This window comes from Kogia breviceps, chromosome 3, assembly GCF_026419965.1.
Source record: "Kogia breviceps isolate mKogBre1 chromosome 3, mKogBre1 haplotype 1, whole genome shotgun sequence".
NCBI classification, from domain to species: Eukaryota; Metazoa; Chordata; class Mammalia; order Artiodactyla; family Physeteridae; genus Kogia; species Kogia breviceps.
The window spans coordinates 120,820,187-120,836,922 of record NC_081312.1 but is presented as its reverse complement, the minus strand read 5'-3'; the positions used below and the strand labels follow the sequence as shown (position 1 = coordinate 120,836,922).

General features: G+C 47.3%; 1 protein-coding gene across 3 annotated transcripts in view; it reads left to right on the top strand.

Moving 5' to 3' along the window:
- Positions 1-16,736, top strand: part of SLCO3A1 (solute carrier organic anion transporter family member 3A1) — a 345,269-nt gene that overhangs the window by 63,936 nt on the left and 264,597 nt on the right. For all 3 annotated transcript variants that reach the window (XR_010839766.1, XM_059059268.2, XM_059059267.2), the window contains exon 2: positions 10,681-11,146. Coding sequence is in view for 2 of the 3 variants with exons in the window: in XM_059059268.2 (XP_058915251.1) it covers positions 10,681-11,146 (466 nt within the window). In the remaining variant the exon portion in view is untranslated. The remainder of the gene's footprint in view (positions 1-10,680; positions 11,147-16,736) is intronic.

The following is a 16,736-nucleotide window of genomic DNA, read 5'->3' as shown; positions in this document are numbered from 1 at the left end:
CTTAGTCTTCTGGAAGCTGTTTAATGCACATGAGCGGGCACTGTTTTGTTCTGATCCCTGTCTATCTTACACCTGGATGCACACACAAGCTTTGGCAACCATATTATTTTCTTATCAGTTTATCTGGGTGATTCATTTCTAAGAGAGGATATAATTAGGTGGAAGTAGATTATCTTGGTACTTAGGACTTAACCCTACCTGTTTGGTGGTTTGCTCTTTGAGGAATTATATATAATGGCTTTGTACACTGTCCTGGTAGAAGCAGTTTATATGTAGCATACTCCTGTGTAATTACAAGTAAAATCGGGAGACCAGGAAGAAAAAGAAATGAAATGCTTAAGTGCAGCCCTGGCATCCCACACCATTATTGCTCTAGCATGGTTGCAGGCTTGAGTCAGAGATTCCTGGCAAGCAAAGCAAAAAGGGAAATACAGCTATAATTATACTGTGTTTAATAGCCTTTGGTTGGGAGTAGCCGCCGGCGGGGGTGGACGATACAATTAGTTCCTAGGAAAAGCAGAGCTTTTTCTACTACTTAATTAAAAACATTTCCCATATCAGCCTTAACCTAGTGTTTCTGAAAGTATATATATTTTTCTCAAGGGAAGCACTGGATTTGAAAAAAGAAGGCTCCATAGTCAGGAGAGTTTCAGGAAAATATATATCAATATTTTGATGGGTGATTAACAATGAATATGATCATTGGGAAATCTCTCAAAAGTCTTGTAAAGAAGCCTGTTTATCTTTGTTCAACCCAAAATTTTCTAAATTATGTATGACTTCATAATGCTTTTCCTGCCGACATAGCTTTTAACAATAACTAAGTTTTCTTTTTTTTTTTTTTTAAACAGCAAGTTTGCTGCTAGAGCCCATTAGCCTTTACCACCTGGGTCAGGGGACCCTCACTGAGGCAGGAAGCATATTGCTTGGTTACTCAGGTGTGGGGTCAGTGGGACTGGGCTTCAGTCCCTGCCCCTCTGCTCCCCAGCTGCGTGGCTAGTATCAGGCTAGTCATCTTCTCCAGCCTCAGGTTTCTCATCTGTAAAGCTGGATAATAATATGACCTACCTCTTGGAATCGTCGTGTAGAATAAATATGTCAATAGATGTAAAACCCTCAGGACCGTCCCTGGATAAGTAACTAATACATGTTCTTTTGCTTATAAGGAATATTGTCCCCATTCCGGAGGGTAACCTGCCCTGATGCCACGTCACTCCCACGTGACTGGGTACTAACTCTAGTGCTTCTTCGGGTACTGACTGTACTTCTCTTTATTCTGGCAGAGAGCAGCTCTACTGGCCCTTTGTGATAATTGCCTATTTTTATAGTTGTCTTCTCTATTATACTATGAGCTGGTTAAGGACACCTGCAACCCCGGAATTAGAACTTGGCATGGCTACTCAATCTGGGGTTTTCAGTCCTTCTGACAGTGTAAGCCCGGGCCCTAGGGCATATAGAGAGTCTGATTCAGTGAAAACAGCTCTGCCTGGGGAGTGTGTGTGTATGTGTGTGTGTGTGTACATTGTTAGTGTGTTGGAAATCTCTTAAGACTCTGGTCCTCTATACATTTTTGTTGAATGCCGAGGAAATCATTGAACTCCTATTTTTCTGAAGTTTCTCTAATAAAAGAGACCTGGCACCACATAAATTGTGAATTGAAAGAATGGTCTCAATTCCTGTGAAAGGTACTAAACACAGACTATTAATAATAGGACTGATGCAAAAATTTGTAGGAGTGCCTTTACAGCTCAGTCACTGAGTGGAAGAAAATTCTATTATCTGTACCCAGCAGGGATGGTGAATCCTTGCTTTTCTATGATGGACCACTGAGCTATAGAGAAAAATCAATGACAAGATTCATAAGCAGGAAGAAAATTTAGAGATTTTTTTTTTAAAGAAGAGGATCATAAAACTTTACACATTCTCTTAGAATTAAATGAACATAAGATTTCACTAAATATAAGGAATAATAATAATTTAAAAAAGATGCCTCTGTTGTACTTTAGGGCTATTTAGGGAAGAGAGTAGAAGAGAGAAACTAAGAAACAGGGTACAGAGGGGAAAATGGTCTGAGAAAGATGCAAATAATGCACAAGGATGCAGGAAATGACTGAGAAGAAGTCTCAGAGATGCAGACGAATGAGGCCTTTCTAAGGAAAGAGTGTCCAAGACTCTGCCTCTCAGACAGCAGGGTGACCAGAGGGAACGATGGTCTCTTGTTAAAGACCCAGGTGCAGAGAGAGCTGGTAGGCTCTCGGGATACTGCTGCGAGGAAGGGTAAGGCCATGTTGCATATTCGCAACCCCAGGCATAGCTGCAGTCACAGTGACAGACATTGTATAGCACGTTTCCTCCTCATTTGTGGCAAGCTTTGAGGGCAGAATCATCACCTCCGCATTACAGATCAGAAAAGAGAGCCGCAGGGGTGTTAAATGCGTGGTTCATGTGTGGCTCTCAAAATCCTTCATGTTTTCTGTCTGCCCCTCTTCTCACCCCTTTACACACACCAATGCCTTTGGCATGGGCTGAAGCCCAGAGTCATGTCTAAATCAGAGGTTCTCCATGTAATTCTTACTCTGCTTTTTAAGAAAAAATCATAAATTTACACCCGTTTATTATGTGGTCATGACACAGGCTAAATCATTCCATCAGAAATAAAGCGACATTGACTGTTTGTCTTCCCTGGACAACCTGCGAGGCGGGCGGGCAGTCTGTTTGCCACCAGGGCAATTACAGGACTCATTGTTGTGTTGTCCTCTGTTACCTGGCTCTGCAAACCTCAGATCCTGGAATTCACAAACGAATGCCTCGTGCATGCCATTTCCCCTGTGCCCCAAATGACTGGCTCCAAGGAGCTGCTGTTCAAGTGAAAAACAGAACCACAGAATGTATGCCTCCCTCACCTGAAGCAATTGCTGCTGCTGCTGCTTCATCCTGGGGAGATGCCGTCTGGGCTTCTGTGGTTGGATCCCTTCCCGCCTTTGCTGCAAGACCACGTCCTGGCACATCAGGCAAGCAATTGAAATGGGCTTGCAACTTCCTTTCATGGGATTAAAAAACAAACTTGCATTGAAGTTGTGCCCGGAATGGCTTTTCCATGGCAGCAACAGGAGTGCTTTGCAAACTTGTTATAAATGGCCAGCGTTGTTATTGCCAGACTCAGGAATAAGGCAATTTCCCGAACTGGATTGCCGGAGAAGCGAGCAGGAGTTTGGCAATCTGTGGCCTGTGGCCAAATCCAGCCATTGGCTTATTTTTTTAAATTTTTATTAAAAAAAATTTTTTTTTGATATGGACCATTTTTAAAGTCTTTATTGAATTTTGTTACAATATTGTTTCTGTTTTATGTTTTGGTTTTTTGGCCACGACACATGTGGGATCTTAGCTCCTTGACCAGGGATCAAACCTGACCAGGGCTTGAACCCGCACCCCCTGCATTGGAAGGCGGAGTGTTAACCACCAGACCACCAGGGAAGTGTCACGGCTTATTTTTGTTAATAAAGTTTTCTTGGAACACAGCCGTGGCCATTATTTACATACTGCTTACAGATGCTGCTTTTGTGTTAGGATGACAGAGTTGGAGTTGCTGCAGAGACCAAGTGGCCCAGAAGCCAAAAATATTTACTGTCTGGCTCCTCACAGAAAAAGTGTGCTGATGTCTGTTCAGGAGCCCCAATCAGGGGACCTCTGGGCCTTTTTGTGACTACAGTTTAATGTGAGGTCGACATCCACACTGTTTCAGAATCTGCTCCCAACAGCGCTGGGCCCCACTGCTGGGCGAGTTGCTTGAAGGTACAGCTTCCTCCATGTTCCCCGGGCGGTGGCCTGCTGGGCTGTGGTGTCCCATGCCTCTCCGAGCAGAGGGGCTTTTGGATGCAGGTTCTCTGCACTCATAGGCTCTCCCCAGCCTCGAAGCTCCCTTAACCCTCACACGGGCTCCGGATTGAGGCATGGCGGGCTCCCCAGGGTCCTCTTCGGCTCCAGCTTCCTTGACCCAGGCCTCCCATCAGCCATGGCTCTGCTGCTCTTTACATCTGAGGCATCACACACAGGCACCCTTCTCTGTGGTTCTGCCAGCACGCCCCTACGGAAGCCTCGTTTCTCACCAGCTCTGCTGAAATAGTTGCCTGGGCAGTTTCTCCTCCCTCCACACTGTGCCACACCTGTCAGGATAGTGTTGCTGACGGATGGCTCCTGCTCAAGAACCTCCCTTGACTCCCCAAGGACCTCCAAATCAACCCTCAACCTAGTCTTCAAGGCCCTTTTATCTCCTCATGGTGCTCTGAGCCCCAAAAGGTCTTCCTCCCTTTCCCCAGGGCTGGTCTGAATTTTCCCTTTGCCGTTCGTTCCTCCCACCTCACACTGGTCAGAATGGACATGATCAGAAAATCCACAAACAGTAAATGCTGGAGAGGGTGTGGAGAAAAGGGAACCCTCTTGCACTGTTGGTGGGAATGTAAATTGATACAGCCACTCTGGAGAACAGTATGTAGGTTCCTTAAAAAACTACAAACAGAACTACCATACAACCCAGCAATCCCACTCCTGACAATATTTCTGGAGAAGAACATGGTCTCAAAGCATACATGCACCCCAATGTTCACTGCAGCACTGTTTACGATAGCCAAGACATGGAAGCAACCTAAATGTCCATCAACAGAGGAATGGATAAAGAAGATGTGGTACATACACACAATGGAATATTACTCAGCCATTAAAAAGAATGAAATAATGCCATTTGCAGCAACATGGATGGATCTAGAGATTGTCATACTGAGTGAAGTCAGACAGAGAAAGAAATATCGTATGATATCACTTATATGTGGAACCTAAAAAGAAATGATACAAATGAACTTATTTATGAAACAGAAACAGACTCACAGACTTAGAGAACCAACTTATGGTTACCTGGAAGGGTGGGGGGGGAATGGGGTGGAGGGAAGGGATAGTTAGGGAGTTTGGGATTGACATGTACACACTGCTGTATTTAAAGAGGATAACCAACAAGGACCTACTATAGAGCACAGGGAACTCTGCTCAATGTTATGTAGCAGCCTAGATGGGAGGGCAGTTTTGGGGGAGAATGGACACGTGTTTGTGTATGGCTGAGTCACTGTGCTGTGCACCTGAAACTGTCACAACATTGTTAATTGGCTATATTCCAATATAAAATGTTAAAAAAATATGTTGTGGCCCCACCCCCACTGTCCACCTATTAAGATCCGGTTCATCCTTGTTGCATTCCAGATCGATTTTCCTCCACATGCAGCCAAAGGTGTGTTCTCATTCCCTTGAGCCCCCTGCCACTTTACTGCATGACCCTGCATAGTAGACTGTGCTGTTAGGACCCTTTCTTTCTGCTCTCCCCAGGTTGTGAACCCTCACAGGGAAGGGATTCTCTCTCAGCTGTAGTTATATTCCTTGCACCTCCCGCCAAGCAGGCTCTGTGTGGCATCAAATTGGAAGTCACACAGATAATGCACGCCAGGGATGAGGGCGGTTCTTTTAAGTGTACCTACTGTGCACCAGCTGCTGAATCATGACCTCATGATGCATGTATTGTTATCCTCACCGCACAGGTGCAGAAACAGCTCAGAAAGATTGACATGGCCAAGCACTCTCAAAGCCAGATTTGAACTTGAGACTCCGGTGCTCCAGCACCACGTGGCTAGGACCAGGGTGCAATGTTGTAACTACCCCTGCACACTCAGCCCCTGTGCAGGGGCTATACCAGGAGTCTCTGCACACACACACCTCTGCCTGCCTGTGTATTAGAATCACCTGGGAGCTTGGAAAATACTCATGCCTGGGCCCAGCTCTCACACATGATATCACAGTCCTGGTGGTGGTGGTGGGCTGGGCATGGGGGGGGCGGTGCTGGTGTGTTTTTCCAGGTGATTCTAGTCCAGTCCCCATGCCCTGAGCCAGAATAAGAAATAAGACAGACTGTGGGAGGGCTCACGAGGGCAATTCTGAGCTTCAGCTGCTGCTCCAAGAGTTTGGCTGCTTCTTCCATGAGTCCCTCATAACCTTGGCCCTTTCAGAGGTGAGGAAAGGCCCATCTGTCCCTGGCTGTGGTCTCTGGGTGCCTCCTGTCTCACAGCATTTCTGCCAGCATGTCCGCAGGTCTCCCTTTTGGGCTGGGCCCCCATCTCGGCAGGTGACCGGAGTGTGCACCTCAGACTCCCTAAGAGGTGAGCCTCCCCCGGATGCCACCCACCTTTCCCATAGGAGGAGAAGAGACTGGACGTGAATTGGAAATGAGGGAGTGCTTTTAACTGGCATCTAATTTTAAAAAAAAAAAACAAGCTCTTTAATCTTGAGAGGAAACAGGTTTGTTGATGATGGAGAGCCCAGTGGTGCAGTGGTTCTCAAAGTCTGGTCCCCAGATCAGCAGCATCCACATGCATCCACATCACATGTGGGAGCTTGTTAGAAATGTAAATTCCCAGACATCCCAGATGCACTGAATCAGAGACTCTGAGGTTGGGGGTCCAGGAGTCTGATACCCTCCAGGTGATTTTGCTGCCAGTGAAGGTTGAGAACCATAGCTCTCGATCAATGGTGAGTGTGTGTGTGGACACCTGAAATGTCAGTGGTGTTCACCCCTCCCCAACTCTGGGCACCAGAGACCCCTGGAGGGGGGGTTATAAAACCCTGGACTCCTGGGCCTCATCTCAGGGTTTGGGAATCTATATTTTTAACAAGTGCTCCAGGACATTCTGAAATGCAGGTGGGTTTTTTTGTTTTGTTTTGTTTTGTTTTTGAATCGTGGTAGCAGAAACCTGATAAATATTGCATTCTTTTAATAATAACTTTGTATCTACTTGGTGCAAGGTGAGGACAGTTTCTCTTTTCTTTTCCTCCTGGAGTTGTGGCTACTTCGTGTCTAATTATCAAGACATTTCCATCAGTCCTGTTACCCGTTTAGTACAGACAGCCGTTGCCATTAGCAGGCATCTTTCTCATTGCTGGATTGTTCATTGCCACGTAAAAGCCACAAGTGGGTTTATGGCCTCATGCCTATTTAATTAGTCCAGCTTCTCCAAATTGTGTTTTAAGTGAGTGAAGACATTAACCTCTGACCTAATTGATCCACAAAGCATCTTTTCAGAATGTTTGTGTAGCTTAACTCTGGATCCAGAGAGGTGTCCCTGAGGCTTTCAAGAGGCCACAGGGTCAAGGAGGTAAGGACCCTACTGCTCCTGTGACCCTTGTGGGTCGCTCTGCAAAGAGCAAGTTTGATTCAGGACAAGGGTGGCAGGCACAGGCCCCTGCCCTTTCGAGAAGAGCAGATTCTTTTTGTTTTGTCCACAGCTGCCTCTCTCCTCAGTATCCTTATATCATCCTAAATGTCCACACCTGTGGGATATTTTATGACAGGGCACACCTGCTGGAACGGAGCGGTTGTCATGTTTCAGGTCTGCCTAGTACGGATGTCATGAAGCCTTGTGACAGAAATGAAACACGCCTTCTGCCCACACTTCCACTGCCATTGCCCTTTTACTCCCGGGGTGGAGGTCACCAGGCTGCAGACCTTCCAGCCTGCTCAAGTTGACTCTGGTGAACCCAGGGGACCCTGCCCACATGCATCCATGTCTGCATCTGGCTTCTTTTAGGCACCTCTCAAGTCCCGTCATCGAGTGAACCCCCCCAGGCCGCCCCCACCTTTCAGGCAGTCTGCCTTTGTTCTTCCACACAGCGTTACCTGTTATAAGCCTCTGTCAGAGCATTTATTCCATCGAGCTTGTCTGTGTTAAGAAGGAAAGAAGGGACTAAATGAAACCTTTGTTTTCACTTGCCTAGACCTTTCAGAAGGATCTCTGGGAGCGTTTGAAAGCCATTTTAATGAGACCAGGACTCGCTAAACTTCTTTTCTCGACAATGGCCAGTACTTGGTGCTTGAAAAATAATTAACTAGGGCTGCATGAGTTGTGAGCTGGCCTTGACTTGGTTAGAAGCACAATGGAAACAGGAATCAGAATCGGAATGCCGGTGATCGAGGGCAACACAGACGTCCTATCTTTGGTCATGAACAGGGACCTGCACCAGTGTTGAGTACTGCCCTGCATAGCTCATCCCCAGGCCCAGGGCTGATGGAAAGGCTGTAGTTTGTGTTGTTGTGTTAGCGCTGTGCTAACCCACATAGAATCATCTGGGGGGGCTTTAACAACATCCCAGCACCCAGGTTGCCCTGGCTTAGAAACTCATGGAGGGACCAGGCATCTGAAATTTTTAAATGCTTTCCCAAGTGCATTCAATCTGAAGGTAGCGCATCCAATCTGAAGGTAGCATTGAAAACCCCTGGGTTAAAGGAGTCTTTAAATGTGTGGGGTTGAAATGAGGCTACAGGAATTACTGGGCTAGTGTCTTTTTTTAATAATAAAGGTAAATAGAATAGAGGCATGCTAATCAGTACAGGTGTGTGTGTGTATGTGGACATTGTAGAGAGGCTGTGGATGCAGGGATGCTGACACCAGTGCCCATATTTATACATTTGGAGGAAGGCTAGATCTACTGACTCTTCTTCCTTACTTTCCTTAGCAGCACATGCCCAGTCACTCAGCAGAGGCAGCCAAATCCCCCCAAAGATGTAATGCTGCCTCTATGACGCTTCTCAGATTTTCCTGTTCATTTCCATTGCCACGGTACTGACCTTTTCTTCTCCCTTCTCTCAATAATAGTCCAGCCTTTTTCTCCGCTGGCATTCAATCCTGCAGTCTTCCACTCCATCCATTCTCCACACTCTGACCATACCTGAGTCACTCATGGTTTTAGAGCCTTTGCTGTTCCCCATACCCGAGGATAAACGGTGATCATTGTTGTGAATAGCCCTTACCTAGCATTTTTTTTTTTTAATTATTTTTTTTTTTTTTGCGGTACGCGGGCCTCTCACTGTTGTGGCCTCTCCCGTCGTGGAGCACAGGCTCTGGACGCACAGGCTCAGCGGCCATGGCTCTCGGGCCCAGCCGCTCCGCAGCATGTGGGATCTTCCCGGTCCGGGGTATGAACCCGCGTCCCCCGCATCGGCAGGCGGATTCTCAACCACTGCGCCACCAGGGAAGCCCTTTACCTAGCATTTATACATACATGTGTTTACGCCTGGCACCAGCTCTAAGAGGTAGCACTCATACCTATTTTACAGATGGGACAGTGAAAGCATGGGGTGACTTGCCCAAGGTCACACAGTCACAATGGCCCCAGGCTTTCTGACCCCAGAGCTTTGGTTCTGCACCCCTCAGCTTCCCCACCTCTCTCCATGCTCTCTGGCCATGTAGGGAAAGCCTGCTCTGTGCTAACAGACTTTTCATACATTATGTCTAATCTTTGCATCCATCCTGCCAGGTAGGCATTATTATTCCTATTTCATGGCAATCAGGGCTTGAAGAGGTTAAGTTAACTTGACCAAAGTCACAGAGCTAATTAAGGAAATAATAGGTGCGATTCAAACCAGTTGCTCCTCCCTCCAGGCTCTGCATTCTCTCCACCACACTGTAGGGGATTGTCTAATTCCTTTAGGGTGGCCTCTGTAGTCCCTTATGGTCTGTTGCCAGCCTATCTTTTCACTATGTACGTTCCATTCCATTATGAAATCATGCCACCCAACTTTTGCTCGCCCTATTCCTTTTGCCTGGAGTGTTCTTCCCTGCCCAACTAGGACTCCTACAACAGGGACTCCTGTCTTGCTGATAATACCCTGCGTGGAACCTGCAAACAGCAGGACAGGGAGGCCATTTGCATTTTCTCTCCACCTCAAGGGCCCTTAAAATGATGCATCTCCTCTTGACCCTCCTACTGTGATTTTGCATCCTGAATGTAAAATGTAACCAACATACATGTCTACCTTTCTGCTAGGTGGCATCTTTGAGGCCAGGTGTCATCCCTTCTTCCTGTTTCTGTCTTTTGTGTCTAGGGCATTGTGAAGCCAACAGCAGATGTTCAGTAGATATTTGTTAAACAGGTGAAGGGCAGACAAGGATGCAAAGGTGGGGAAAGTCATCAAACTATACCACCCGAGGGACCTCGGTGGGGCTAGAGTGCACAGAACAGTCAGGGATTCAGGGATGTCTTTACCTCTAGGGAAATGTCCACTGTTTGGAAATTTCCAAAAGGAAGCGAAGAGCTAATGATTATCCTAATGAGCTAATCTAGCTTGTCCATTTTGCTCCCCTCCCAGGTTTTTGTTTCCTTGTGTTTTTGTTTTATTCAATATGCTTTGCTAATAACCTCCTGGTAAAAAGCCCGTGGACCCTATATCCTCCAGCATGGACTTCATAAATAAGATGTAGTTCGGAGAGAGCCTGTGAAAGCCGTGGACTTGAGGACTTTCACAGGACTCATGAGCCTTAAATGGTGTCGGCCATGGAGATGCGGAGGTCGTTCATATGCAGTGAGGCAGAATCTTTCAGAATGGAAACAGATGCCAAGGAAAACTTCTTCCCCAATGGAAGTTAATTCTTTAACCATTAAATTAGGGTTATCATACTAAGTAAACGGTTTTTGGACTCTTAAGGTTTAAATCACTTGGCACAGCTGGCCAAAACAAAACAAAACAAAACAAAACAAATAACTGCAAGGCGGGAGGATCCGGGATGGGCAGGTGTGCTGCGCCACGGGAAGGAGGCCTCCCAGGTGGTTTCCATCAGCACTGGCGTTGAGATTGCGTTTTGCACCCCACAGGTGAGCGTCCTTACTACCCTGGAGCGGAGGTTCAACCTCCAGAGCGCCGACGTGGGCGTGATCGCCAGCAGCTTCGAGATCGGGAACCTGGCGCTCATCCTCTTCGTGAGCTACTTCGGGGCGCGCGGGCACAGGCCGCGCCTCATCGGCTGCGGAGGCATCGTCATGGCCCTGGGTGCGCTGCTGTCGGCGCTGCCTGAGTTCCTGACCCACCAGTACAAGTACGAGGCGGGCGAGATCCGCTGGGGTGCCGAGGGCCGCGATGTCTGCGCCGCCAACGGCTCGGGCGGGGACCAGGGGCCCGACCCGGACCTCATCTGCCGCAGCCGGACCGCCACCAACATGATGTACTTGCTGCTCATTGGGGCCCAGGTGCTCCTGGGCATCGGTGCTACCCCCGTGCAGCCCCTGGGTGTCTCCTACATCGACGACCACGTGCGGAGGAAGGACTCCTCGCTCTACATAGGTAAGGAGCTGCCCCAGAGCCAGGGGCGCAGTTCCATTTTGGTTGATTCTGTGTCAGTAACCAGGGTATGTTAACAGAAGAAGGAAGCGTGGGCCCCTGAAGTTTTAATTTTCCCGGAGCACTGATTCTCAGACTTGGCTACACATCTCGGGTGTTTTGGAAAATGCTGATGTCCGAGTTGCTCCTCCAGAAATTACGGGGTAGTTGGTCTGTGGTGCATCCTGGGCATGTAGTGTTTAAAAAGCTCCCCAGATGATTCCAATGTGCAGCAGAATTTGACCTCCGCTGTGCTAGAGCCTCAGTAAACCTTGAGTGGGAAGCCATGGTCAGGGGAAGTTTTATGTTTGTTTATCTGCCTTTTTGTGTGTGTTTGGACTTTGGGCAATTCGGCATTAGCCACCGAGGAATACTTGGGGATCTACACATTGGGAACCCTGTTTTTAATCATCAAAATGATCTCCTGGGTCATTGTCTTATTGAAGCTCAAAGAGAAAGGGGATTGCATGCCCAGCATTTGGTATTATTCAAAGTTGGTAACTTTTCGTAATTTTTTTTTTTTTTTTTTTTTCTGTAACGGGGTATGCACTAGAACTGCATATTTGGGAAGAAATAAGGTACATGTGAACTTTGAAAAAATGTTTTGTGCTGTAATGATTTCTGCTATTTTGTACTGGAAGGATGGAAGCCATTTGCAGGTGTTGGGTTAAGAAACATCCAAGTGGTGAATTACACTTACAGTAAATGTGGCTCCTTAGTCACTGCTTCTAGGCACTGCTGCGTGGTCATTTGTAGGGTGAGGGATGGCCTGCCGAGCATCTCCATGTCTTGTTTACCAAGTTTAATTTTGCCTCCCACAAGCTGTTGGATTGTATGACAAGACCCCAGTCACTGGGTGCTAAGCTCTGAAAAAATTATATCCACCCACGGAAGCTTTGTGCTTCCCAAACACTGTGTGCCTTGGAGTATAAAGTTAATTATAATATGAAGTTTAGGTTAAAATAGAATTTGATAAGAATTTGTCAAAAAGCTTCCTATCTGCCAAGTTTCCACCATACACTGCCCAAGCTTTCTGAGACAGGAGGGTTCAGACCAGCTACACACCTGAATGCTAATTTTCCTCCGTGACTTTCTGTCCCAGCTGTGGCGTAGATGACTTTGTTGAATAAATATGTCGTATGTCTCAGCCCTCTGTGAACAGGCTCTAGGAAAGAAAGGTGGAGAATATGTATCTCCCCATCCAAGGGATGGAGCACCTGTGGACCTACCTATGGAACACAAAGTAGAAGAGGAGATTGCTCAGGCCGAAGATGGCTAGTCACTTCTCCCTGTGGTTAGGGGTTTCCATAATTGTGTGTGAAGGTGGACACAGTGGGGAGAGGGGTCTAAGGAAATCATTTACATTTTGATGCTTTTAAGGCTTCAATGAAAGCCCCTCCTCGTGAGTCTGTTGCAGACCAGGACATGGGCCACAGCATGTAGCCAAAACAGTCTCCCCAGGTCCATCCGGGCCATTGGTCTCTGACCTGACTGATATCACTCTAGGACCCTAGGATAAGATATTTTTTTGGTAGCAGTAACAGCAAGTAGATAAATCAGGGCACATGGAAGGAAATGGGGAGTGAAAAACTGAGTTCTTGTCTCTGATGAGGAAATCAAGTAGAAAAATGTCTCCCCAGAATGCCTCCTGAAGTCACACCAGTGGTAAATCATCTCTGCTTGGGGGCCCCTGCCTGGAGCATCAGGCTCAGAGCCCTCTTCCAGAAGTCTGCCCTGATGAGTTAGGCTGTGGTATTTCCTGGCACTGGATGGGGCCTGGTCTGTCGGTACAAAGCTTTAGGATGTGGACTCATTTTGGTTTTGTGGGAGGTGGAGGCCTGGGCCACAGGGCTGACCCTACCAGGCACAGGCCTCTCTGTCTGAGACCTTGTTTCTGGGATTTACAGTGAGTCTTTGGTAGGAGGAAAGTCTCGACCCAATTTCTAATTGGGCATCCTTTTCCTCTATGATAGTTCAACATTCACAGAGTTGGGAGTGTCTTTTGGTGTGGTGTGTGGGCATCTTGGTGGCATCTGGCCAAATTCCAAAACATGACGGTACAGGACTGTGGAGATGGCCTTTCTAAGTGCTTCTGAACTTGTTTCCTGGGTCTGTGTTTACAGGGAGCAACAGAGAGCAAGCTTTCTGCACAGATTGGCCTCGGTAGGTGGCCTTTTATTCCATGATTGGTTTGAATTCTCCAGGAACAATTTAAAAAGACCGTGCATATGCAGAGCATAACTGGTTCAGTCATTTATTGTACAGGTCATAAAAAGTGTTTGCGATCATGGGACTGTTTTAGCATTTATCTCCTCTAATAGGGAGCTAGTTTCTGAAGCCACTTAATTTGGCTTCGGGAAGTGTTTGGGGGAGCCTGCTGAGTGGGATTGGTACGACTTATGGCCTCTTAACTCCCTGCAAGAGAAAGACGGTCTGAAGGGACTGGTGCTGGGACTGTGGGTGTTGATGGTATCCACTGGGGTAGAGTAGCATGTGTGCCCCTTGGTTCCAGCTCTTGCAGAGCTGGTAGGAGAGAGAGGCCCATAGCTAGCCATCCGATCATATGCCTGACATGTGAGTGTAAACCGGAGATTGAAAGGCTTCTAAATCTTGCACGTGTGAAGCACAGGTTGTTCACAGCTGCTCTTTTCCTGTGCAAGTAAGCAGGGAAGGGGATGATAACCATGCAGCTATCTGGCCACAGGCCACTGGTGACAAGCCCTGCCCCTGGATCACCAGCTGGGTGCCTTCAGCACAACTATGGCCATGTCCTAGACCCGCTACAGCTAGCGGGGAAAGGGAAGCATTCCATATTAAATCAAGCTGATATTTTCCACCCAAGTGGCTATTTGCTTCAACTTCTAGTGGCTGAGTCGCTGCCAAACTCCTGGATTCCTTGATGGTCATTCACAAGGGGCTTCTCCTGCTGGCACCGTTCTCTGGCCATTCCTGCCCAGCCTGGGGAGGGAGCCAGGGGAGCTCATTACCAGGGGACAAAACCCAATGAATGGGGATGCGGCTCTGCTGGCAGGCTTTTCAGGACCACACAACGTGGAGCCAAGCCTCACAGCGTGGCGGGACGGTGACCCGTGGGTGTCACGTGGCCTGCCTTCTTCCCAGAGAGACTGATGGAGCAGAGTGGCAGTGAGAACCGTTTGATATGGTGGCGTCAGTGGGGTCCACCAATCGACCCTCTGGGAATTACTCGTGCTGTTAGCCCATGTTGTGACCTCCCATGAGCTCAGTTTTCTTAGCTGCCCTGCTTCTCCGAGTTCAAAGTACAGCCGGTTGTATTGTAGGCAAGAGTAAGTAGGCTAATGTAATGGACTCACTGGGTCCTTTCGTTAGATTGCTATGGCAATTAGTTGGTGCCTTGTTTTGTCTCCCCCCCCCCCTTTGGGGAGGAAAAAGCTCCAAATGAGAGTGGTAAGGATTTTTTTTTAAATAACCTTATTTCTAGTTAAAAAGTATTACATGTTCACTGTTGACAACTTTGGAAGTATAGGAAAAGAATCATTGAAGAATAATTACCCTTAGCTTTATGGTTATATAAAATCCTTTTTTCTGCATCGGTATGGTTTTCTACACACAAAAAAAATGTGTTTATAATAATGTTTTGCTACTGTATTCCTCTCTTAATATTTCATGAACATTTCCCCATGTCACTAAATATTCTTCGATGATATTCTTTCTGCATACGAATATTCCCTTGTGGATCTATACTGGAATATTTAATGCCCTCTATCGTTGGACATGGGTTTTGTTTTTTACATTTTACTGTTATAAACGAAGCAGACAGGTGATCTGTGCTTCTGAAAGGTTAAGTAACTTGTCTAAGATAATGAATGGGGCTGAGCCCCAGGTATGAGAGTGATGTTTTTTCCAGGTACATCTGGGATCTGTGACAAGGCTGGGGTGGGTGGTGCTGGGTGCAGAGGGCTGGTGGATGCTCCAGGGGGTCAAGTGCAAGTAGGGGCATTCTGCAAGACAGCCTGAAGTCTTTGAGAAATAGATATCAGAGGAGTCAGGAAGGTGAGAGGAGAGCCGTGTGTCTCAAATCCAAGGGGAGAGGTGCGATGGGAATGGAGAACGGGTGTGAAGGCAGAATAGAGAGTTGGGAGGAGGAAGGAGGGGGAGGAGAAAGAAGGGGGGTCTGGCTAACAGTTCACATCAGGGTTCTGGAAGGAGGTTGTGCCCCTGTTTCATGGTGCTTTAAGTAGAGATCAGCACAGATCAGAGCTGATGGATCCCGTGTTCTGCTCACCTCTCACCAGAGCTGTGGACAACCTACCCTCACTTCGCTGTTCGTATCATATGGAATCATGATAGCCATTAGGAAATTGCCCTTATGTTGTGTTGGAAATCTGTCTCCTTACAACTTTCCACACACTGTCTCTGGTTCTGCCCTCTGGGTCCTAACTCCACAGCTGGCTGAGCACTAGCCTCTCACGGGCAGGGAAGGTCACCTGAAATTTGACTCTTCTGTGCTGGGACCTCCGTTCCTTACTTGATGCAGTTTCCTGCCACACTCAGCCACTGTTTCCCTCTTTACGAGGGATGCTAAGGCTGGAGGGCTTGTTACTAGGGGACAGAAACAGGTGAATGGGGCATGCAGGATTTGGGTACTGTATTGCTTTGCTAGGGCTGCCATAATATAATACCACAGACTGAGTGACTTAAACAATGGAAATTTATTTTCTCACAGTTATGGAGGCTGGAAGCCCAAGATCAAGGTATCAGAGTTGGCTTCCTCTGAGGCCTCTTTCCTTGGCTTGCAGATGGTGCCTTCTCCTCCTGTGTCTTCACATGGTCTTCCTTCTGTGTGCACCTATCGCTGGTGTCTCTTTGTGTGTCCTAATTTCCTCCTCTTAAAAGGACATCAGTCAGATTGGATTAGGGTCCACCCATATGATCTTATTTAACCTCAACTACCTCTTTAAGGCCCTATTTCCAAATAAGTCACATGCTGAGGTACTGGGGGTTAAGGTTTATACATATGAATTTATGGGGGGGACATGATTCAGCCCATAACAGGTACCAAGAGGACCAGTACCAAACAAGCTGAGACTCCTGCCTCTTTTGTCCTAACTTTTCAATAAGGAACTTCATTGCCATGTTTGTTTCTTTTTTCCAAGTACTCAAGGAATTATTTGAGGATGTAGTTTTAAAAAATGTTTTATTTTGGCACAATTATAGAATCACAAGTTGTTGCAAAATGCAGGGAAGTTCCCTGTACCCCTCATCCATTTTTCCCCCAGTGGTAACATCTTGCATCACTGTAGTGCAGTATCAAAACCGAGCAATGGGGCTTCCCTGGTGGCTCAGTGGTTAAGAATCTGCCTGCCAATGCAGGGGACACGGGTTCGAGCCCTGGTCCGGGAAGATCCCCCATGCCGTTGAGCAACTAAGCCCGTGCGCCACAACTACTGAGCCTGCGCTCTAGAGCCCGCGAACCACAACTACTGAAGCCCGTGTGCCTACAGCCCATGCTCTGCCATAAGAGAAGCTACCACAATGAGAAGCCTGTGCACCACAACGATAAGTAGCCCCTGCT